The 24,489-nt window shown below is 41.0% G+C and overlaps 1 protein-coding gene across 1 annotated transcript; it reads right to left on the bottom strand.

Moving 5' to 3' along the window:
- Positions 1 to 812: 812 nt before the first annotated feature.
- Positions 813 to 23,151, bottom strand: LOC126253467 (collagen alpha-1(XVI) chain-like). Its single transcript, XM_049954824.1, has 3 exons — positions 22,984 to 23,151; positions 5,929 to 6,125; positions 813 to 1,919 (listed from the first exon to the last, which is right to left on the bottom strand). Exons 1-3 carry the CDS (start codon positions 23,111 to 23,113, stop codon positions 1,743 to 1,745), a joined length of 504 nt encoding a protein of 167 aa, XP_049810781.1. The 5' UTR covers positions 23,114 to 23,151; the 3' UTR covers positions 813 to 1,742.
- Positions 23,152 to 24,489: the final 1,338 nt, after the last annotated feature.

The raw sequence follows: 24,489 nt of genomic DNA on the forward strand, positions 1-24,489 counted from the left end.
GGGCAGTTGAAAGCACAGCACTGAGAAGGTAGAAATTCAGTGAGTAGTAGAGATGATGAATAAGACCAAAGAAATGAATCAAAGTCTGATTTGTTAGACGAAATAGAATAATCAGAGGTGAAACTGTCGAATATCCGATTTTCATACAATGGGATTGATTAGATACAAGGAGTAACAGAGCAAAAGAAAATAGATCTCTTTAGAATGTTAGCACGAAGTAAAAGATATTTTCAGAGAAACCTAATACAGTAAAAAATTATGAAGTAACAGACTATGAACCTTTGAATGTGACATCAAATTCAATGCCTATGTAATAGTAAGTGGCAGTAAGAAACGAAATCCAAACAACGTTAGAGCAAGGGGAAGAGAGGTGGGGGAGGAGGGGGGCGGCAGCCGATTGAAATCCGTCAGAATCCTTTACAGATGGTAGGTAAGCCTCATAACAAGACATACTGTTTGCTGTTGGTTTTGGTCTTCTGCATGAACACCGGTTTGACGCGGCATTCCATGCTGGTCTATACTGTACAAAACTCTTCATTTAATGATAATAACATGTATGTTATCAAACAGAAATAAAATTGTTTATTAGCTTGTGACAAAATGATTTGTACCATCATTAAATATCAAATTACAAATAAAACCCACAGGAAGCAAAGTTATTGTCAGAACAGGAAAAAATTAACTTAAGTATCATTTAGTTTAACGACAAATAGGATGTGAAATTTTATTTAATCAATAATTACATTATTCCAGAGCATCCACTGAAATCTTCAGTTTAAAAGTCGGAACACATCTGGGAAATTAAACACCAATTCTACCACAAGAAAAGATGTTTTATTTATATAACAAATGTGCTTTTACATTATGGACTGATTTTATTCCTCTTCTTATTTAATACAAGACTGGAGTCAATAAGTAAGCGAAAAACATTGGGTATTTAGCTAGTGTTATAGATACAAACGAAAGGCGCAAGTAAAGGGTAGTAAAATATGCAAATAATCCCAGTAAACATAGGTCTGGAAATCAACCATTTCCCTACAAGACGTATTACAACTGAATACTTCAACAAGAGCCAAATTACAAATTTGCAAATAATAACCTCCACATTACAACAAATGCTTCTCGTGGCCACCGTCCGTTTGAAGGCAGGCCTCAACAAGTCTCCCCATCACAGCCTGTACGCATCCAAAGATCGCAGTCGTTTTCCGAATGCATTGACAACCAACCACGAGACGCTCCGGCAATACATCACCACCGTCTACAGGGCTGCAAAAAACTGAAGCTTTTAAATATTCCCCCAGATAAATATTCAACGAATTCAAGTCAGGGGACCATGAAGGTCAAATATGTTGGCAAACCACTACCGATACACTTGTCGTTGAAACGCTATTTACCAGTTCTTCGGTATCTGAACCGATGATAAAATTAAACGAGGGCAGATAATAACTTTGTAATTTACGCCGCATTTGCGATGTTTCGTAATAAACGTAGCCTTGAATGTTAACAGTGCTCTAACATTAGCATGACAGCCTGTACATACATCGTATTGAGGAACCCATTGGTATCTCGATCTTTATTTATTATGATTATTTCCTTGTTTCATTGTTGTCTACTCGTCCCTTTGTATTGTACCTATAATAGTCAAATACCCTATATATATAATGGAGATACAAAGAGGGGCTATAGGACAGTGTACATCGAATTGCTGCATCCAGGATGTGCAGGCAGCAACCCAAACAGGTTCACTGTGGTGGGAACACATGCCGTTGGGAACTGCATTTGCAGCCTATGAAGGCGCCCCTCACCTGGTGCAGTACCTTCTCGTATGTTAGACGAAGCTGGTGGAGTGACTTCTCTTGTTGCACTCGCAGTTCGTAAAGAATCTGTTCCAGATTCTGCAAGTCTTCACTCTGGTTGCACTGCCAACAAACATAAACAGGCTTTACAATGACGAAACACCACAAAAAATGGTTCAAATGGCTCTGAGCACTATGCGACTTAACTTCTGAGGTTATCAGTCGCCTAGAACTTAGAACAAATTAAACCTACCTAACCTAAGGACATCACACACATCCATGCCCGAGGCAGGATTCGAACCTGCGACCGCAGCGGTCACGCGGTTCCAGACTGAAGCGCCTAGAACCGCACGGCCACATCGGCCGGCCGAAACACCACAGTCAAGATTGGTTAATGGTTAAGACAACTTCAGGCACAAACAACGCTCCTCCTTCCCCTTCCCCCCCCCCCCTCTCTCTCTCCCCTCACACACACACACACACACACAAGGGATAATGGGTGAAGGAGAGAAAAACTTGGTGACTGGGAAGATATCAGCAAGGGAATTCTACAGGGTCTTATATAAACTGCCCAACAAACGTTTTGCACCACCTTCTGCATATCTGCAAATGCGTATGAGCTAGGATTAAAAGAGTGCGGTGGAACAAACAATAGACCTTATATAACAGGAAAAATGTAACTTTATTGGTACATCAAAACAAACTAATAGCTAAAATAAAGGCAGTGTATTTAGAACTGAACAGCTCAGCACATCTGTGCACTCAAAACCTGTTGATGGGTGACGTTTGATATCGCGTACCTCCACTCCAAGAATTGTCATATGCTAGGACCCACCTTGATGGGTCGTCCACCATGTGACAGAGATGTAATTAAATGTTTCCCTGGGACATTTAAGTCTCTACTTTATCTACGATAGTGATCGAAGCAGAAGATATGAATTAAAATTTGTGCTAGATCCCTACCAGGGCAGCAGTGATAATGAAAGGGAAAATAAGCTGAAGATATGAATTGAAGTTTGTGTTGGGAAGGGCACTCAGCTTGGGTAGTTCGTGTAGCAATGTTGAGCATCGTGCAGTGGTGGTGTAATAGGAGACCCGGGTTCGAGTCCTGGCCGCAGCACAAATCTTAATTCATTTCTTCTGCTTCGATCATTATGTGATAGAGATGTTGCTGCTTAAACCCGTCCATCTCATCGATGGCGGGTATCCTGAAGTTATCTGCTGTCAGAGGAAGGTTTCAGCTGGGCTCAGACAAATACAGCAGGTCATTTCGTTCGGTTGATTAATGCCTCCTGAAGGAAGGCGTTCACGAGATTGGCGAAGTGGGCTCGTACATTGTTGTCTGAAAGACAAACCCATAACAGAACATTTGTCAGTAGTTGTGGAGGGTTCTGTTCCGGTACTGCACAAGCCTCAAATCAGTCTTTATAGCAGAAAGCACGTCTCACATCCGTACATGATGGACTGCTTGCCTTAGATGCTTATTGTTATCTCGTCAGCTAAAAACCCTTTTATGACGCTCGTTAGGCGTCAGTTACTTCCTTCACTCATTGGAGAATGGAATCTTGGTTCGTTTCCAGACGTTCACTTGCTAGTCTTCTTCACGCACCATGATGCTGAGAATTTTTTAATGTTGATCGCACTGGCTGCCTAGAGAGTAACTTGATCTTGTCGAGATAATCATAGGTTGCATGGATCGGCGCAATCTTTCAAGTTGCCTCCGAAAAAGGTAGCACACAGCCTATGGCATTCTGTTCCGAGTAGCTAAGAGCCATAGTTTGTAGGTACCAGTCACGAGCAGCGATTTTGGACGCAGACGATCACTACGAGGCAGATCTTTGGTGTTTTTGTGTCTCACGAGAGAGGCTGAGTGTTCCCAGGCGACTTCCAGTGCTGAAGATTCATCTTGTGCTTAAGGTCTAAGGTTGAAACGATCCTTCGAGGCATCTTCGTAGACTCAACAGTACACACAAGCCACGTTGTCCCGCTCATATCTGGAAACACGTAGAGCTATAGTTATCTGCACTGAAAATGCAGGTTAAATTTTACCGTCTTTACACAAGAATCTGTACATAGCTATTTCCCGTGATCAAAAGAACGTTTAGATAGAGGCTTGCTATCAAAAATCAAACTATGCAATCCATGAGGATGGTGCAAACGCTTTTTTGAGCAATTTTGTGAATGCAGAGTTGTACTTTTGCAGGCAACAATAGCATTATAATTGAACATGTTATGGGGAAATTATTGGGGGGGGGACGTTTTTCATAATATTTTTGAAAGAATCATTAAGTGTTTCTCTGAAAATTGACACAATCTTAGTTTTCAAAAGAAAGTACGCAGCAGTACAGCAAATAGAACACAATCAACAACAATTATTGTAGCATATAAGCAGGAGTTGTAACTATGGGATAATATTACAGTTCGTTTAGTGTAAATCTTGGTGAAAAAAAAACATGTTACTCATTTGCTCAAACGACGAAATTCAGCAAAATTTGAGCATCCTATAACAACTTGTTTTGGAAACAAGCAAATCAACGTCTTAAAATATTTACACATTTCTTCTCATTGATGTCTCTTAGCTTAGTTATTGGATGACACATCACTTAGAAATAACTATTGATTCCACATAAGCAGACGATGAGTATTAAATGTAGTGTTCAACAAAAACCAACTTGTAGACATCTCTTCCTAAGAGTTATACATTGTAAGTGCTCCTTCACAAGATGTATGTGCGCTAAGTAAATTCGTCGTAAATAGTCCCTTGCAATTTTAGAAGAATAGTAATGTTCATGGTTAGAATACTAGATGAAAAAAATTTCTTTATTACTCATCCCAAAAGTTGTCAGTAGCTCAGAAAGGAGTATCACATTCAGCCTCAAAAGTTTTCGCTCATATGCCTAGCAGCATAAAATGTCTGTTCAATGGCAAAGAAATTTTGATTTTATTCTAAAGTCATTACTCCTGGACAATTTCTTCTATTTCGTAGACGAATACGTAATTAAAACCTGATGGAATATCTAGCTTAAGAAAGGAAAAGTAACTACCTTTAAATGTATCAGTACCAAAAGAAATAGTATCAAAGATTAAAACGCACATTTTCATTAAACTGAAGCTAGTGCACTATTTAGTAACTTGTTAATGGATAGAATATAGCCATATTCACAAAAAAATTATATGTATGGACTCCTTCAACACCAAGCCGATACAAATCGTGTAAATTATCTGTGGAACATACAACTAATTTACTAAGCCACACACACACACACACACACACACACACACACACGTACAACTGAATGAAACACATCGGGGTTGGTACGCAAAATGTTTTATATGCTTGAGGAATAAGTTAAAGTGTGTGAGAGTTTGTAAGCACAGTCACATTAGAGCAGCCGAAAAGGCACCGTTATGCCAGCAAGCTCCGTCATCTGAGCAAACCATTAGGAGGGATGACTCTGAGGCATGCCTACATCTGAGGACATACCACAGGTGCGGCCCAATGCTTAACCGTGAAATCAGAAAGATATTTTAGTAAGGATTTATATACAAATGATTATGAGAAGTGACAAGGACCGAGGACAACAACTAACTCATAATTAATTTCGTTACATCTTCTTACTAATGTAGTGCACTTGCCAATTTATGAATCAACTGATGTTGCTGTTCTGTTCTGAAAATCTAAGAGGATGCAGTTGCCTCGCAGCAGTTTGCCAGAACATTCATCACTAGTTCACTATTCACCCAGCAAAACATTCGTCAAAAAATTGTTTGCAAATGGGCATCATTCCTTGAAGGACCGGAAAGAAAGTATGCTCTGTTTTTCAGTTTAAATTTTCTGTAAGTTTATAAATGAAAAATTTGGCCTATAGACCTTGATTTTCAAGTCGATACAAAAGGCTTTCCTGTGGCAAATAAATTTTATTCTGTACTGGAGTTCTCACAGAATTTTAGATCCTTCCACTCTACTTTATTACTCATATTTACAAACTGTGCTAACCTTTTACCTTCTTGTATCTCTAATTCTTTGTAGAGGTTTTTAATTTTGAAATATTTTGTCACTGTTCTGTGAATTGTCTAAGACTCTTTCGATGACCAACTAGCTAGGACAAGTATAAACAATAAGAAAACCAACCGCCGCAGATTTCACTGCTGAAGCAGCATCCAGTGCCGGTCCAGGACTGCCACGTGGTCCGGGAGGTCCAATTGGCCCAGGAATTCCAGGTGCGCCAGGTGTTCCAGGCAGCCCAGGATCCCCCTTCCTCCCCGGCAGCCCGAAATACCCAGGAGCTCCAGGTGGACCAGGTTTACCGGGCGGGCCGGGAGCGCAGCCTATTTTAGTAATAACAATAGAAACAAGTGAAACTGTCATAGAGAAGAAACAACCTTCAGGTACAGCACAGAAGTTGGAAAATATGACTGCCTAAGTACAAAAACACGTTATCTGTAACTTATATATTTACCTTGACAAGTGATATGCTAGAAGGAATAAATTAGTGATTATTGTCATTGGGAATATTTTGCGACTTGGCTAAAACTTTTGGGTGAAACATCACTTCCTCATGCAGACAGTGCATGTTCAACAGCACATGGATACGTCAGGACTCGCCTGTGAAGACGACATGGTACCACTCCTGTGTTTGGTGCTTTCACTGAGTGCATCACTTTTGGGCGTGACTCTCCCTGCTACCGCTTCAAGGAAAGCCGTTGTAATGATAGCTCTGCTGACAATGGTACTGTAGACGTCGTCAAACGGTGCGTGTAGATATTATTATTGCTGTAAACTAGCTTATTTCTTGACTAAAGGTACGTTACATGACAATACGATCGTTCACGACTAAAAGAACACTGTCTCTCCTCTCAGGCGCTAGTCGCGTGGGGTCGTTGAGAGAGTGCATAACGTTGAATATACCCCTCCTGAACCCAGTGCTCTAATATATGCATGCGAATCGGGATATCTCGACCCCGTGAGCAGCAGTATCATGGAATGATTGAGTCAGATGCTGGTAGACATTTCCCTTCTTACAAGGGGTACAACACCAACTTCTCACAAACAAACAACATCCAATGCGATCTCTGAGTGAGAACTAGCTGCATAATTTTTCGTTACATACAGAATATACTCCTACCTATTTTGTGGGGACTCACTGAAAAGCTAATAGTTTGCCTGGCTTAGCATGTAGTACATTTCTCGCCAGTTTGACTTTGGCTGCATGTCACCTTCATGCTATTGCGTTTTTAATAGCCAATAGAGCATACAGGGCTAAAAAAGGCAGCAATCGGAGGTCGGCATGCGATTCCACATCCAGATTCAAGACAAAAGTTTATCTAGCAAAATCAGATCAGGTGCATTGTGAAAACGAGGGGCTGGCAACACTGTCACATCGTGCAGCGCATCGTAATGTTCAGAGAACCATGAGATCTCCCCATACTACCATACCAGCCGTTGTAGCTCGTAGAATAGACTACTGGGACATCAGACCAACATTCACCATGGAGCTATAATTCGAATCCTCGTCAGGTTCTATAACGTTTCCTTGTAAAACAAGCTTTATAACTATGCAATTACAATTTTATTTATATACATAGGCACAGATTACGTCTGTGGACTCTGAATAATTACAGAATAGAGACAATTATGTTATATTTTGTATTTGTAAAGGATTAAGTACTGGATTTGTGAAGTAATATCTGTGTCGGCGAGTTCTGAAACCGCCACAGAAAAGAATTACTAAAGAGAAACTCGTCTTCTTGGAGTCACGTAGAGAGGAGGAACCTGTCACGCTATATTTAATGCATAGGTAGCTTTCTTTTGTCAAGATTGTAAGCAGGACACCATTAGTCTCTGATTATAAAGAAAGGTGTGTGAACTTGTTATTATTCTAGTTTTAAATATAGTTATTTAATGAGAACTAGCATGGTATTATTAGAAAGCTTGCCTGGTATTTTACCCATTTATTTAAGACATTTTCAGCTTTTTAAGCAGTGTTGGTGGTGCAGAGTTGCGACACGGCGGAACGGGCCGCCGCCGCGGCAGATTCAAATCTGGTAATCATACCACAATAAATGGTCAGGTAAAAAGTGAATTTAAAATTATTTCTTACAGCAGTTCGAGATCGGAGCACAAAGCAGCAGATTTTACGTTGTGTTTCACAGGCGGACGCGGGCTGCTAATATTGTAAACTTTAACAGTGTCACAGTTAAAATTCTTTCATGTTTCAAAAGGAAATCTTGCTAAGCAAAAATTATGGACTGGTAAAGTTATAGAAAAATCATTTTCTGGTTAATAATGATAGTCTCATGCTCTAGTGTTAGCCGTGGCACTGATTAATAATTAATGTTGACGAATAATCCACTGCAAGGTTTGAGGTTCTTTAAGCATTGCGTACGGTAGCTTCATTATTTTTGATAACAGAAATAAATTCAGAAAATTTTTACGATAGTTGTAGCAGAGATGGATATTGTGGTGTGCGTACTGTAAGACCTTCGGTACACACACCATCAGATTATTTGATTTGTTGCTCTAACGAAGTAGGCGAGTGTCAGCAATATGTCTCGTGGTCTTATCGTGGCGTGTTTATCTTCTGCCGTTAGGTCAGACGATAGAAATATCACTTGACGCTTAGAGTAGCAGATTAACGGTGACCAACTTTAAACAGAACTTGATTAATTTTCACACACATTTATTAAAATAATAAAAAGCATAGAAATTACTTAACTTGATTCTGGATGCTGTTTACAATTGACAATCTGAAGTTCGTTTGGTCTTGGTACGTTAATTTTATTCTCACATATCTCTGATACTTGACAAAGTGTCTATACATTGCTCTTCATGGCTATGTACAGGAATATGATAATCTTATTACGCGCAGACTGCAGACTGATGCAGACTAATGCAGACTGACTAATCGGAGGTCTGTACACTCGTTATAATACCTCGAGGGTTCAGGTATCACTGCGCGAGTGTGATCCGCGAGGAGAAAAGGTTCTACGTTAGCAGCAATCTCATTGGCTGCGTTACATATTAATACGCGGATCGGCGGAAGCAGAATTTGGTCCATCTCTAAGGGAGCGCCATCTCGTAGTGCGGAGACGGACGAGCGCTGCGCCTGCACTGTTGTGCTTAGCGGGGCGGGCGCGCTCTAGTGGGAAAGTTGCGTACGCGTTGACTACGCGGAACTATGTACACAACAGATATGTTGTGCATTCTATTGAGTTTCAGTAACAAAACTGTTCATTTAATAAGAAGCCAGTTCCAGTATAATAATAATTAATCCCACTTGTTCGCAACATACAATTAACCAAAGTAAACCAGTGTACAGAAAAAATATGGGAGCGTGAAAGTTCCCTTTTCTTATTTTTTTTTTTGACGTCCATTCGCTACTAATCGTCGTTTGTAAGCAGGACATCATTTTGTAACATGACAGGAGCTTATCACGTAACTGTGGGATCCATTAAACTGCATGCATCTGTCTACTAACCGCGCAGTACACAACTATAACTGATCATATTCATGTAGGGTGGAGTACACAAACTATGAATACGTGGTTTCGGTGCTGGGTGCATCCGATAACCAAGCTGTTGCTCCTGCTGCTCGGCGTATGCTGCTCGGCACGCTCAAAGGCGCCATCCAGATAAGAATGTTTCTCGTCGCCTGGTGCAACGCCCTCGGGAGACCGATAATCTTTGTCTGCAAGTAATGGACAGAGGCCGTCCAAGAACTAGACGTACTCCACAAAGTGAGCACTTGATTCTTGAAACACTTCACCAGTCACCTCGGCCAGATACCAGTGATATTCTAAGACAGTTCCAGATATCACAAAGACTGGTCGTTGAAGTGTTGCACGATGAAGAACTACATCCATATCATTACACGTTAACTCAACACTTGTGGCCTTTCGACGTATACACTTTTGGGGATGGCTTTTACACTAAGTGGAAGATAAAGAACATTTTATAAATAACATGATATGGATTGACGAATCTAGGTTCACTCGTGAAGGTATTTTCAACCTCCACGACAGCTATTATTGGTCGAAATACAACACACGTGTCATCCGTGAACGGAGCTTTCGGCATGATTTGGCATAAACCTGTGAGCTGGAATCGTGAGAGGAGTGGTTTGGGGCCTTGCTTATAGCCGGACAAGTTGAATGCGCCAATATATCGTACGTTTCTTTGCAATACTTTGTTTGACCCTATAGGAAACGATCTGCTTGTTGTTTGGCAGCAGCTATGGCTTCAGTATTATTGTGCACCGCCATACTTCGGAATAAATGTACATAACTATTTGAATGAGGCGTTTCCAGGGAAATAAATTGGTCACGGAGGTCCAATGTGCTGACCTCCACATTTCGCGGACATTAATCCATTAGAATTTTATTTGTGGGGACACGTAAAGGAACAAGTTCTTAGGGCCCCACGCATAGATGTATACGACCTAATAGCTCGCGTACATGCCGCTTCGCCAATGTTGGATGCAGCTCGAAAATGCTCAAATGTGTGTGAAATCTTATGGGACTTAACTGCTAAGGTCATCAGTCCCTAAGCTTACACACTACTTAACCTAAATTATCCTAAGGACAAACCCATGCCCGAGGGAGGACTCGAACCTCCGCCGGGACCAGCCGCACAGTCCATGACTGCAGCGCCCTAGACCGTTCGGCTAATCACCCGCGGCTGGATGCAGCTGTCTTGCGCAGACTTCAGCAAAGTTTGATCCAGCGCGTGACGAAGTGTTTGCGAATGCAGGGTGATCGCTTTGAGCATCTTTTCTACAGTGAACGTTACTCGTACGTGTACGTACTGGCACTGTGGAGTTAAGCCTGGACGTCAAACGTACAGAACGGAATTATTGTGCGTAGCGTAATGAGCAACCTAGTTTAGCCTACCTATTGTGTGTTTTGTACTTCACTGGATGCAGACGATGTTACTGTACTCTCTATTATTTTATACTGCCTTTATTTGTGTTACGGACGAAACAAGGCGGCCACTTACACCTGCAAGAAACTCATGTTAAATCTTGACGTTTCAATAAAGTAGCAGAAATAGAAATAAATACACAAAATACCGCATTGCGAGGTGTAAACTGGATACAATTTGATTCACTCACTAAAAAATAGTTTTGACGCGAACGCCGTTCGAACATAGGCGAGTCTTCCTATGTGTTTCTCACGTCATGGCCTCCTCTCACTGCGCTAATTGGACAGCTCCGGCACAACGCAGAGATCTCGGTCACACTGCTCGCGTTTATAGCGTTGCCAAAGCCTCATTTTTTAAATGGCATTTCTGTTAATCCTATTGGCGGGACTGTGTTTTGCTATACACACTTTTGTCTTGGATCGGGATGCCGACCGCCAAGTGTTCATAACTCTTAGATCCCTACCAGGTAGGACTGATAGAAGAGATAGAGAAGATCCAACAAAGCGTGGCACGTTTCCTCACGGGATCGTTTAGCCGGCGCTAGAGCGTTATGGAAATGGCAGGCATTACAAGAGAGGCGTTGTGCAATACGGAGAGATTTACTTTGAAATTTCGAGAGAGCACTTTCCGGGAAGAGTGGGACAACATATTACTCCCCCTCCCCACACACAGGTCTCGCGTAATGACCGAGAAGAGAACATTGGAGTAATTAGAGCCAATAAATAGGCTTGCCGACAATAATTCCTCCCACGCGCTATTCGCGAGTGAAACAGGGTTGGAGGGCACAGTCACTGGTACAAAATTAAGCCTCCGCCACACATCATTACGTGGCTTGCGCAGTATGATGTAGATGTAGATGAAGTCCGGCGTATTTTCTTCAAATGGTTCAAATGGCTCTGAGCAATATGGGCCTTAACATCTGAGGTCATCAGTCCCCTAGAACTTAGAACTATCTAAAACTAACTAACCTAAGGTCGTCACACACATCCATGCCCGAGGCAGGACTCGAACCTGTGACCGTAGCAACAGCGCGGTTCCTGACCGAAGCGCCTAGAACCGCTCGGGCACATCGGCCGGCTATTTTCTTCACCCTATAGATATATCGCAGTACAGTCAGTTGCGTAAGTCAGACTGTTACTAGGCTGACTGTGAGATTGACAGTTACACATGTGTGTATGTTAAATAAATAAGTGTTTCTGACAAATGAATTTAATTACTAACAGGGTCTGTGCCCATAAAAAAAGTGTCTCCAACAACCAAAGCAAAAAGTTCCTAGATCTTACTCAAAAGTAACTGTGCACCTATTTTCCTTATTAAAATTTGTATTCATAAATAATAATGGCAATCATATGCGTAACTGATACAGTAGAAGACTGGAAAGAGGATTATCTGTTTTGACTGTTTTTCTCCTCACTTCCTGCAGATTCACCATGCTATAGCGTGCTTCACCACAAAGGAAATCTGAGGGGTTGGGCATCGGGAAAGCCCGAGGATTGTCAAAATGAAAGTCTTGGGCCCTGACCCTCATTTGTTTACATATTTTAAATTTAACTAACATCTTTTCAACCCGCTTCGCATATAAACTTGATTTACAAGGCGTCTGGTACCAGCAGCCGACAGTTTAAGGCTGACGTCAATCGAATGAACAGTTTGTTTGCTTGTTTTCGGGATCTCCTACTCGTATATCGCCACCCACCCGCAACGTCGCACCGCTAACCGGTCATCGTTTCAGTTCCGCAGGAGCACCGGCCGAAGTCAGCTGGCAGGAAGAAAGCAGGCTAGTTCCGAGGGCGCACACGGGAGCACATATATAGACCTTTTGGTGCATCCGCTACGTCATTTTTCCTCAGCCAATCCGATCCCACATCGCTAGACCAATAGTTGTCTAGCAGTCATCCGCCATGTTGGTACAACTGCTCTCGCCCGGCAAGCAGCAGGCACTTCCATCTCTGTCAGCAGAAGCAGAAGTTCGCCAGCACCACGCCGCCGCCCACACTCGATGTCGCCTCGCCTCTGCCATCCACACCACCGGCGACCCGCTACTCCGACTATGGGCTCTGAGGGTGGAACTCCTTGTATTGCTCGTGAGATGGGACTTTAATTTTCTGCCTCGCGCGCATATCTAAGAAGACAGTCGTTCTCGTTTGCAATAGAACTTTTCAGAGGACACAAAGATTTGTTTGTCTTGATTTCTAAGAACTTTTAGTTGCCAAAGAAGTTATTACTTTATTTTCAAAAAGGATTTTTTATTCAATATTTTAAACATAGCTGCACAACAGCAACGGTTTCACGTAATAAAATTATAAACAGCCGACCAGTTGCAATGAATAAAGAAATTCTTTACCTACGTTTCGACAAATATAAATTTGTCTTCTTCAGAAGGTAACCTAAGGCCAATGAACATCATAGCTTACAATAGAAAAGTATGAAACTTATATTTGTCGAAAACTAGGTAAAGAATTTCTTTATCCATTGAAACTGGTCGGCTGTTTATAATTTTATTACGTGAAACCGTTGCTATTGTGCAGCTATGTTTAAAATATTGAAGTTCCTGCCTGCCGAGGTATCAAAAGCTCCACCCAGGTACATGGACATCAAATTAAAAATTGTGAAAGCAGGTACGGCTACTGATTTTAATCAACAGTGCCTAGATACAGACATCACCCCTGATTATGTGAAGGCGTACTTAAATCTGAAACAGTGCAATAAAGTGCCTTCTGTTAAAAAGAAATTGGTACATTTAGTCATTTCTGACAGCACAGTAAATTTGTACAAGAAAAAAGATGATCTTAACAGTGAAGCTTACTGTATACACCTATTTTTAACAAAAGCCTTTAAAGATCTTTTTAATTTCCAAATTGACCGCCTGTGGAATAGTATTAATGAATGGCTTTTTAATCGCAAAGAAGAAATTAGGGCCAGACATGAAAGAAAGTTGTTGAAGTTCAGTAATAGGGCCACAAGTAAAAATGTTAATATAGCAGACAATAGTGTCAAACATCAGTTTAACGAAAGAATATTGAGTAAAACTAACATTACTTTTACGCAGGCTGAAAATGACTTGTTATGTAAAGGCCTTAAATATAATTTGCCTTCTCAACTCGATAAAGATCCAGTTATCTGTAATCTTGTTGTAGATCTTAAAATCGGTTTGGAATCTGATCTGTGATCTGTGACGTCATAAGCGCGTGACTGCGTGTGAGATCGCTCTCTAAGTTTTCATCTATTTTTAGGTTTCAGATATATATTTTAACTGTTTTTGTGATAATATTTACTATATAAGTGACTTATTAGTGGTTTCTTCATTCACCTCTGCATTTCTTGTGTTGTGGCCTGATATTTGTGAGTGTTTCGTATCGAACAACTTAACCTCTTACCCGTGTTTACATTCCGCGCTGACCAGTTGCAGCTGTAGCGGCGCATCGAAAGCTAAGTACTAATTAATTGTTTGTGTATAGTAATTTATTTAGGAACTTAAGTAGTCTTCAACCGGTGTTCTTGGTGTTTTCCGGTGAAATAACTTCAGAAGAAATTTTTGCGAACTGCTTTCAGTTTCGTTACTGTCATTAGACGTTTGATTTTCTTTCTGTGTTAGTATTTTGATATATTCTCATTTGTTGTTGATTAATACTGTCAATAATAGTAGTTACTTCCCTTGTAGAGCAAGTTTGTGATTATTGTAGTCAGTTTTTAACATCATCTTATTGTAGTAGCGGAACTTAGATAAAGTTGTTTTCTTGTTTCAATAATTGTAAAATTTTACCATGAGTGAGAAGTGTGGGCTTTGCCGTAGGTTCGTGAGTAGTAGATTGCGGTGGGGAAGCCGGTGGGCATTCTGGTGAGATCCTCTCCTAGAATTGCAGGTTATGTAGCAAGAGTAAGTTGATAGAGGAGCAGGTGCAGTTGAAAAACGCACAGGAGGAGCTATATAGGATGAGGAGGGAGAAGGGGGTTGGGGAATGGGAGCTGGCTGTTGGCAAGAGATCTGCTAGGAGAAGGAGATTTTCAGATAGTTTTACTATTGGTGTTTGTAATAGATATGACCAACTGTCAGAGTCTAGTGGAGAGGAATCTCTAGTAGCTGTAGATGTAGGAAGTATGCAGCAGACCTCAGCAGTTACGGTGGCTAGGACAGTTGCAAAGTCTAAGAGAAAGAAGAAGGTTCTGCTGTTAGGTAGTTCTCATGGTAGAGGTGTAGGCCAGCAGTTGCAGGAAGTTTTGGGGAGTGAGTACCAGGTCACCAGCATTGTGAAACCTAATGCAGGATTGGCTCAGGTGACTTTTAACATTGGGGGGTTATGTAGGGATTTTACTAAAGAGGATCAGGTAGTGATTGTGGGTGGGGCTGGTAATAGTATTGATAGGGATGGGGAGTATGACATAGATGGTGACCTGGAAAAGATAGCCACTCAGACTGGCAACACGAATGTGCATTTCGTGGAACTGTTTCAGCGTCACGATCGGCCTCATCTTAATACAGCCGTCAGGCGTAATAACATGAGACTTGGGGGTGCGCTGATGACAGAAGGCATGAGTCACATTTCAGTGGTGTCGGTGGAGTCTATCAGCAGGACCGGTTTCACTAGACATAGCCTGCACCTCAACAGGTATGGGAAGGGGAGGTTGGCAAAACTTATAGGTGACAGCATAGGTGGGGGTGGTGGGATCACTCATGGGAAAATTCCGGTAGTTGTGGGTGTTAGAGCTGTACCTTTTTTAGATTGAAGTCAGCTGATAGGTATTCCTGCTTAAGGGAAGTTTCTCTGACAAAGAAACCACTTTCTACAAATCTTGGATATCCGATTAATGAGGGAATTAGTATATTTCATCAAAATATACAAGGTATTAGAGATAAAGTTAGTGAACTGCTTATAGATGTTGACTCTGAAATTATTGGTATATCTGAACACTTCTTAAATAAGGAGATAATTCAGAGGCTTCCTTTACCAGGATACAGGTTGGCTGGCAGCTTTTCTAGGAGCTCTTTGCGGTGTGGGGGAGTAGCCATGTATGTAAAAAACGGTATCCCATTTGAGTCAATTGATGTTTCAAAGTACTGCACTGAAAAGGTGTTTGAATGTTGTGCAGGTGTGGTTAAATTTAGTGGAGCTAAACTTCTTACTGTTGTTATTTATAGATCCCCAGACTCCGATTTCACAACATTTTTGCTAAAGCTAGAGGAGGTTCTTGGTTCACTTTATAGGAAATACAAAAAGTTAGTTATATGTGGTGATTTCAATATTAATTGTATAAGTAATTGTGCAAGGAAAAGGATGCTGGTAGACCTCCTTAATTCATATAATCTTATGCAAACCGTATTCTTTCCAACGAGAGTGCAAGGGAACAGTAGAACAACCATAGACAATATTTTTGTTCATTCGTCATTATTAGAAGGGCATTCTGTTAGCAAAAAGGTGAATGGCCTTTCAGATCATGATGCACAAATTTTAAGTCTAAAAGATTTATGTGCTGCAGCACATGTTAAATATAGTTACCAACTTTTTAGGAAAGCTGATCCAGTTGCTGTACAGACTTTTGTAAACCTTATCAAGGAACAAGAGTGGCAAGATGTTTATAGTGCTGATACAGTAGACGATAAATATAATGCTTTCCTCAAGACTTTTCTCGTGCTCTTTGAAAGTTGCTTTCCGTTAGAACGTTCAAAACAGGGTACTAGCACAAACAGGCAGCCTGGGTGGCTGACTAAAGGGATAAGAATATCTTGTAGAACAAAGTGGCAATTATATCAAAACGTTAGAAACAGTCAAAATCTAAATGCAGCAACCCATTACAAACACTATTGTAAGGTGCTTAAAAAAGTTATTAGGAAGGCAAAAAGTATGTGGTATGCAGATAGAATAGCTAAGTCTCAGGATAAAATTAAAACCATATGGTCAGTCGTAAAGGAAGTGGCTGGTCTGCAGAGACAGGTCGAGAATATAGAATCAGTGCGTAGTGGGGATTTCCGTGTTACTGATAAGTCGCAAATATGTACAGTACTTAATAATCACTTTCTGAATATAGCAGGTGAACTAAATAGAAACCTAGTCCCAACAGGGAATCATATAGCGCTCTTAGAAAAAAGTGTTCCGAGACTGTTTCCTGAAATGCTCCTCCATGATACTGACAAGAGAGAGATTGAGTTAATAATTAAATCACTAAAGACCAAGAACTCTCATGGATATGACGGGGTATCTAGCAGAATACTGAAGTATTGTTCCACGTATGTTAGCTCAGTACTTAGCCATATCTGTAACTTTTCCTTTAGGAGTGGTCGGTTTCCTGACCGATTAAAGTACTCGGTAGTGAAGCCACTTTATAAAAAGGGAGACAGGGATAATGTTGACAATTATAGACCTATTTCTATGCCATCGGTGTTTGCTAAAGTTATCGAGAGGGTTGTATATACAAGGTTACTGCAGCATTTAAATTCACATAATTTGCTGTCAAATGTACAGTTTGGTTTTAGAAATGGCTTAACAACTGAAAATGCTATAGTCTCTTTTCTCTGTGAGGTTTTGGACGGATTAAATAAAAGGTTGCGAACGTTAGGTGTTTTCTTTGATTTAACGAAGGCTTTTGACTGTGTTGACCACAAAATATTACTGCAGAAGTTGGAACATTATGGAGTAAGGGGAGTAGCTTACAATTGGTTCGCCTCCTACTTTAAGAACAGAAAGCAGAAGGTAATCCTCCGCAATATTGAGAGTGGTAATGATGTTCAGTCCCAATGGGGCACTGTTAAATGGGGCGTTCCCCAAGGGTCGGTGCTGGGGCCACTGCTGTTTCTTATTTATATAAATGATATGCCTTCTAGTATTACAGGTGATTCAAAAATATTTGTTTGCTGATGACACCACCTTGGTAGTGAAGGATCTTGTGTGTAATATTGAAACATTATCAAATAATGTAGTTCATGATATAAGTTCGTGGCTTGTGGAAAATAATTTGATGCTAAATCACAGTAAGACTCAGTTTTTACAGTTTCTAACTCACAATTCAACAAGAACTGACATTTTAATCAGACAGAATGGGCATGTTATAAGCGAGACGGAACAGTTCAAGTTCCTAGGCGTACGGATAGATAGTAAGCTGTTGTGGAAAGCCCATGTTCAGGAACTTGTTCAGAAACTAAATGCCGCTTTATTTACCATTAGAACAGTATCTGAAATAAGTGACATTTCAACACGAAAAGTAGTATACTTCGCATATTTTCATACGCTTATGTCATATGGTATTATTTTTTGGGGTAATTCTTCTGATTCAAAAAGGGTATTTTTGGCTCAAAAACGGGCTGTTCGAGCTATGTATGGTGTAAGTTCGAAAACCTCTTGTCGACCCCTATTCAATAGTCTGGGAATTTTGACATTGCCCTCACAGTATGTATTTTCTTTAATGTCGTTTGTTGTTAGCAATATTAGCTTATTCCCAAGAGTTAGCAGCTTTCACTCAGTTAATACTAGGCAGAAATCAAATCTGCATGTGGAATGCACTTCCTTGACTCTTGTGCACAAACGAGTGCAGTATTCTGCTGCATCCATTTTCAATAAGCTACCACAAGAACTCAAGAATCTTAGCAGTAGCCCAAGCACTTTTAAGTCTAAACTGAAGAGTTTCCTCATGGCTCACTCCTTCTATTCTGTCGAGGAGCTCCTGGAAGAGCTAAAAAATGAAGCAAATTCCAGTGTTACATTCTTGATTTTCTTTATTTAAACTAACGACTTGTCGCCTGAATATGTTTCTTATATTTCTTTTTATCTGTTTCTACAATCGTGTTATAATTTCATGTATTGACTCGTTCCATGACTATGGAGATTTCTCCTAAATGTGGTCCCACGGAACAATAAATAAATAAATAAATCCCTTAAATCAGAGAAAACCAAGCAAGTCAAATGTGTCTACGAATGTAATAACATAATAGACAAAGAAATTAAACTACATTCTAATGTTCAGTCGGGTGAATATAGAATAGTAAAAAACATTTATCGTAAACTGAGAGAACAAGACGCCTTAGTCACTAAGAGTGACAAAGGGAACACTGCTGTCGTGGCTTATAAAAATGAATGTATTGAAAAGACGGTAAAGTTTTTTGAGGACAATGACATCGCTGAGTTACCGTAGATCCAACCGCGTAATTGCAAAAAGAAATCCGGCGTACTTTAGCTAGTTCTGTCAGCTTGTTCAATAACTTCCAAATGAAATGGCTTATAAATATGAACCCGAAACCAGAAGTCAGTTTAAACTGCACAAACAAAATCACCCGATTCGCCCTGTAGTGAATGGAATAGGTAGCCCACATCACACACTTGCTAGGCGCCTCCATTTCAAAATATAGATGCTTTCATATTTGAAAATAATTTTTCGGTGAAAAACAGCAAGGAATTGATCAACAATATTCAAACTGTAAGATGTACACCTGACACTAGACTGGTTTCCTTTGACATCGTCAGTCTTTATACAAATGTCCCTATCGATGTAACCATAGCCCTTGTAAAAAAGAATTTACTAAAACATAAAAAACTAAATGAAATTCAGATTGCAGAACTGATTAGTTTGCTTAAAGTCGTTTTGAAATACAATTACTTCACGTTCAATGGGAAAATGTATATACAACCAGATGGTTTAGCAATGGGTAGTCCCCTCGCTGGTATTTTGGCAGATGTTTTCATCAACGCTTTGGAAGTAACGTTCTTCAATTCAAGTTCAGAATTACGCCACAAAATCCGTTATTATGCACGATATGTTGACGACATTATCATTGCTTTTGACGGTACTGATCATGAGTTAGAGCTTCTCTTCAATACTTTCAATGGTTTACATGAAAAAATTCCCTTCACAAAAGAACTTCAGAACCAAAAACGTGAACTTAACTTTCTTGATTTAACAATTTCTATACAGAATAGTTCCTTCAATTTCAACATTTTCCGTAAGGAAACGTATTCAGATAATGTCATCCCTGCTGACTCAACTCATCCAAAAGCTCATAAACTGGCGTTTTTTCATTCTGCCATTCACAGTATAGTAACTACTCCTTTATCACCTGCCGATCAATAAAAATAATTGAATGTCATCAAAGCGATTGCGGTTAATAATGGGTACAATCAGAATATGATAGATTACATGTTCAGTAAGAAAACTTCCCAAAAAAAACTGTTCGACTTTGAGCAACACCCCCTCCCCCCCTCCCACCCCACTGATAGCAAAGAAGCTAAAAAATTTATTTCTATTCCTTTCTTAGGCTATATATAGGATAAAACGTCTTCTAATGAAAAAATATAACTGTAACGTCTCCTTCTCTACAGATAACAGTTTAAAAAGAAATCTTGTACATTCAGTACAGATCGCTGGCGATTGGTTTTCCAATTCAGAGGTTTACAAACTAACTTGTAACAACTGTCCTTGATATTATATTGGTGAAACAGGCAGAGCTGTGAAAACAAGATATAAAGAACACCTATTAGGTAAAAAAGGAGCGAATATACGCAATTCTACTTTTGCTGAACATCTCCTGATAGCCAGTCATACGCCAAAACATTTAGAAGACACTGTTGTCCTACACAGAGAAGACAAAGGGCGTAGATTAGATCTGTGAGAACAATTACAAATTTTCAAACATCTTGAGCTCACGTACGGTAATATACTGAACGACCAGTTGAACCTTGCCCGTAGACAATTTTTCGAAGGCTTTAAACCTGTACTGTTTATGGTGTAACATTAATGCAGATAACCTAAGTGGTTTATTTCCTCAGGAAGCTATGATGCACCTTCAGTGCTCAAAGCTCACTACCCCTTATGTAATGGTGGTTTTGTCACACGATTAATGGGTCACCATTCGGGCATCCCATGTCAGATAAGTATATGAGAGTGCGAGACGGTAGTCGTAAAAGTTTAAATTATCGCATCGAAAAATGTAGTACTTAACTGTTTTGTGTTAGTTGTTGGCAGATAGATGTCTGCAGCCCTTGTTAACATTGTAATCTAAGCAACCCAGTAGCACAGCAGGCCTTTAGAGGAGTCAAGCAAAATGGTGCAGACCATCTCCTCCACTTTATCAATGGGCTGCAGAATTTTGTTTTGACTCCTCCATCAGCGGGCACGATATTGTGACATGTACCTGCAAGCAACTAAACAAAACATTAACCTCGCATTGTTTTTCAGGTGATAACTGAAACTCTATGATTACCTGTCGTAAAAACGTGGGCTGTTCGGAAAGTTAAGTTCGATTGGGCGCGAAATGAAAACACAGTGAAACTCCGATGAAGCTTTGCACAGATTTGTTGGGCAGTGTCTCCAGTAAGCCCCTCGATCACGTCACATCGTTCTTTTCAGTTCTGAGCGCACAGTAAGCCCTTAAAGGCGCCTAGAAAATAGTCCCCCGCCAGGTATGAGGGATTGGTGATAGACTTCGCCTGTCACGCAGGCCACATAACACAACTGTCACGCGTTTCCTTCTTCATAACAATTCTCGACCGCAATCTGCAGGGGCGTTTTCGATGGGAAGTGCCTGATCACCCACAACACTCCTCGAAATTAGTTCCCCCGTGAGCTCCATCTTTGCTCACATGAACCGCTGGCTGTGAAGAGCACATTTTCGCACAGACAACGAGCGTAGAGAAATCGCGGAAAGCAGAGGCGGCTGCCTTCTATGACGAGGATATAGGTATGTTGGAACAACGCTACGACAAATGTCTAATTGGGAAATTGTAGTAAAAAAATGTTCAAATGTGTGTGAAATCTTATGGGACTTACCTGCTAAGGTCATCAATCCCTAAGATTACACACTACTTAACCTAAACTATCCTAAGGACAAACACACACACCCATGCCCGGGATCAGCCGCACAGTCCATGACTGCAGCGCCCTAGACCGTTCGGCTAATCCCGCGCGGCAAATTGTAGTAAGTACCTATCTGACCCTAGACTTACACACTACTTAATCTACCTTAAGCTAACTTACGCTAAGGGCAACATGCACACCCAAGCCAGAGGGAGGACACGAACCTCCGACGGCAGCAGCCGCGCGAACGCTGGCAAGGCGCTTGAGACCGCGCGGCTACCTCGTGCGGCTAACGACTGTGTAGGGAAGTAGCTGAAAGTTGCAGCTAACTGTTGCCTATCCCACATATAACTCATAGATAAAATTAGGTAAGTAAGAGGTCCCACAGAAGGGTACGATTTCTGTTTCTTCATTTGCTGCGTAAGTGGGAGACATGAATATATGAGGTGTGTGAGAAAAGTAACGAGACTGATTCTTTACTTACCAAACTTTTTATTTTCTTTCCAAACAACAACATTGTCCCCTTCAAAGTAGTTCTCTTCGGCAGCTATACACTGGCGGACTCGTTATTCCCAGTGTTGGTAGCAGCGCTGAAAGCCTTCATCTGGTAGGGCCTTTAACATGTCGGTCACATTCTTTTCAATGGTCCCCAGAGTCCCAAAATGACGTCCTTTTAAGACATTTTTCAATTTCGGGAAAAGAAAGGGCTCAGATCAGGTGAATAGAGTGGGCGCGGAAAAAAAAAGAAATGCCTTTTGAGGTCAAAAATTCCGTGATGAAAATGGCCGTGTGGTAAGTTTTCTCGGCACCGTTTAGGCATAAACCTTCCGCATGTGCAAAATTTCAGTCATAATTTTATGTACCGCCAAAGTGTTTAACAGGTCACCCATCATCCTTATTGTTAAACGTCAGTCTGGTCTCACCTGGTTTCGAAGTTGAATGTCTCCCTGAGCGAGGTTCATCTTCAATGTGTTGGCCTCCCAAAATGATTTGTGTCAGCAAAAAACTCGTGCTCTGTATAAAAAATGTTCCCCATAAACCTGTTTAAACTTTTGAGAGGTCACACTCGCGGATTCCCCAAGTTTAACAAAAAAACTCGAAGGAATAACGTTGCTCTGAACTCCACTATCCGATTTTCGTAACACGCAACAGAAACACAACTTTTCAGATGGCGCTCTCAAAAATCACTTGATGGCCGTACGGACCTGAAACTCGGACTGAACATCTGGAAGGGATAAGCTCACCAGTCTACACGAGTAGAACAACAGAGCGTCACCAGACCGCTCGCAACGTTGTCAGTCTCATTGCTGTTTTCACACACCTCCTACGGTACCGTCAAAAGTGCTTTCTTCCTACTTCACAGTGTACATGTAGAGTCTATTCAAACTATGTTATTTAAGACTTTCACTTCCAGCTCCTTTCCTCTGTGACGTTCTTATGTCTCGCTATTAGTTGCCACGTGCGATTCGTGGCGGGAACAATGAGATCATACCTTCGTTGGAGATGTCCAGTCCCTCGGTGGTCGTTCCTGGTTGCGGAGTAGAAATTGCGCCCTCCAGCACAGACACCGAGATCAGCATCAGCACCGCTAGGGTGCGGAACGGTCTGGTCGCCGAATGCATGGCGCCTCATCTGGCTCTCTTCGAGCTTGGCCAGCAGAGCGCAGAGCTCTGCCGGTGACTCACCAGTGAAGACAGCGCGATCCGTGACGTCACAGCTGGCTGCAGATAACACTCTGATAGACACTGCGCCGTCGAATCTATACGTCTATACTTAAAAGTTTGGTGTTGCAGTTGTGCACATTATTCGTATCTCCTTTACTTACGTACTCACTGGTCATACCGTACTCGAGAGTCCATTACCGCAGCAACGTATTTTCGCCATCTGTCCCTGTCTTGGGCTATTTCCTTCCATTCCCCTTCAATACCTAGGCTCCTAGAATCAGCCTTCACATTGTCCTCCCATCTACGCCTCGGTCTCCCCACAGGACGTTTTCCTTCTAGGTGCCCTACCAGTACTCTGCACGCTGCCCTGCCCTCATCCATTCGAGCTACGTGACCCGCCCATCGCAGCCTACGTGATTTAATATTACTGATTATGTCAGGGCTTGAATAGAGTTCGTGAACCTCTTCGTTATGCAGTTTTCGCCACTCTCCACTAATGTCATCCCTTTTTGCTCCGAAAATTTTCTTCAAAATTTTGTTTTCAAATACTCGAAACGGCTTTTCATTTTGCACAGTGAGAGACCAAGTCTCTCACCCATACAGCATAACTGGTAGAATAATAGTTCTGTATATTTAATCTTTAAATTCCTAGACAATATCCGTGATGAAAGTAATTTATTCATTGAGAAACAGCACGCATTTCCCGCCCGTAATCTCTTCTTCAGTTCGGATTCAATCTCATTTCACGAAGTGATGTCCGCGCCTAGATACTTAAATGTGTTCACTTTTTCAAACTGCATGTCTCCAACTCTTAACATTTCCTGATCTAATGCTGTTGGCATTCTAGTAGTAACCAGATATTTAGTTTTGTCTTCACTTATCCTTAGACCTACATCTTCACTAGCCATGATTAACGCATTCGCATTTGCTGTTACAGATTCTTTCCTATTGCTAATGATGTTTAGATCATCTGCATACTCTAATATCTTAATATTTCCATTTAACTCCACACCCTCTGAATTATCTGCTGCCATTCGTACAATGTATTCTAGGACTAAATTAAAAAGTAGCGGAGACAGGGCATCTCCCTGCTTAAGTCCGTTCTTTATTACAAATTCTTCTGACTCCAATTTCCTCACGCGTACTCTACCTTTTGTGTTTTTCAAGCTCGCTTCTATAAGTCTAACATATGTCATTGGTATTCCAAGTTCCAAAAGAATTCTGTACAATTTTGATTGCAATACTGAATCATATGCTTTTGTAAAATCTATGAAAAGATTATGAGCTGGTTTATTGTGTTCCCATTTCTTTTCCAAAATTTGACGCAGGGTGAA

The sequence above is a fragment of the Schistocerca nitens genome, chromosome 4, assembly GCF_023898315.1.
Source record: "Schistocerca nitens isolate TAMUIC-IGC-003100 chromosome 4, iqSchNite1.1, whole genome shotgun sequence".
In the NCBI taxonomy this organism is placed as follows: Eukaryota; Metazoa; Arthropoda; class Insecta; order Orthoptera; family Acrididae; genus Schistocerca; species Schistocerca nitens.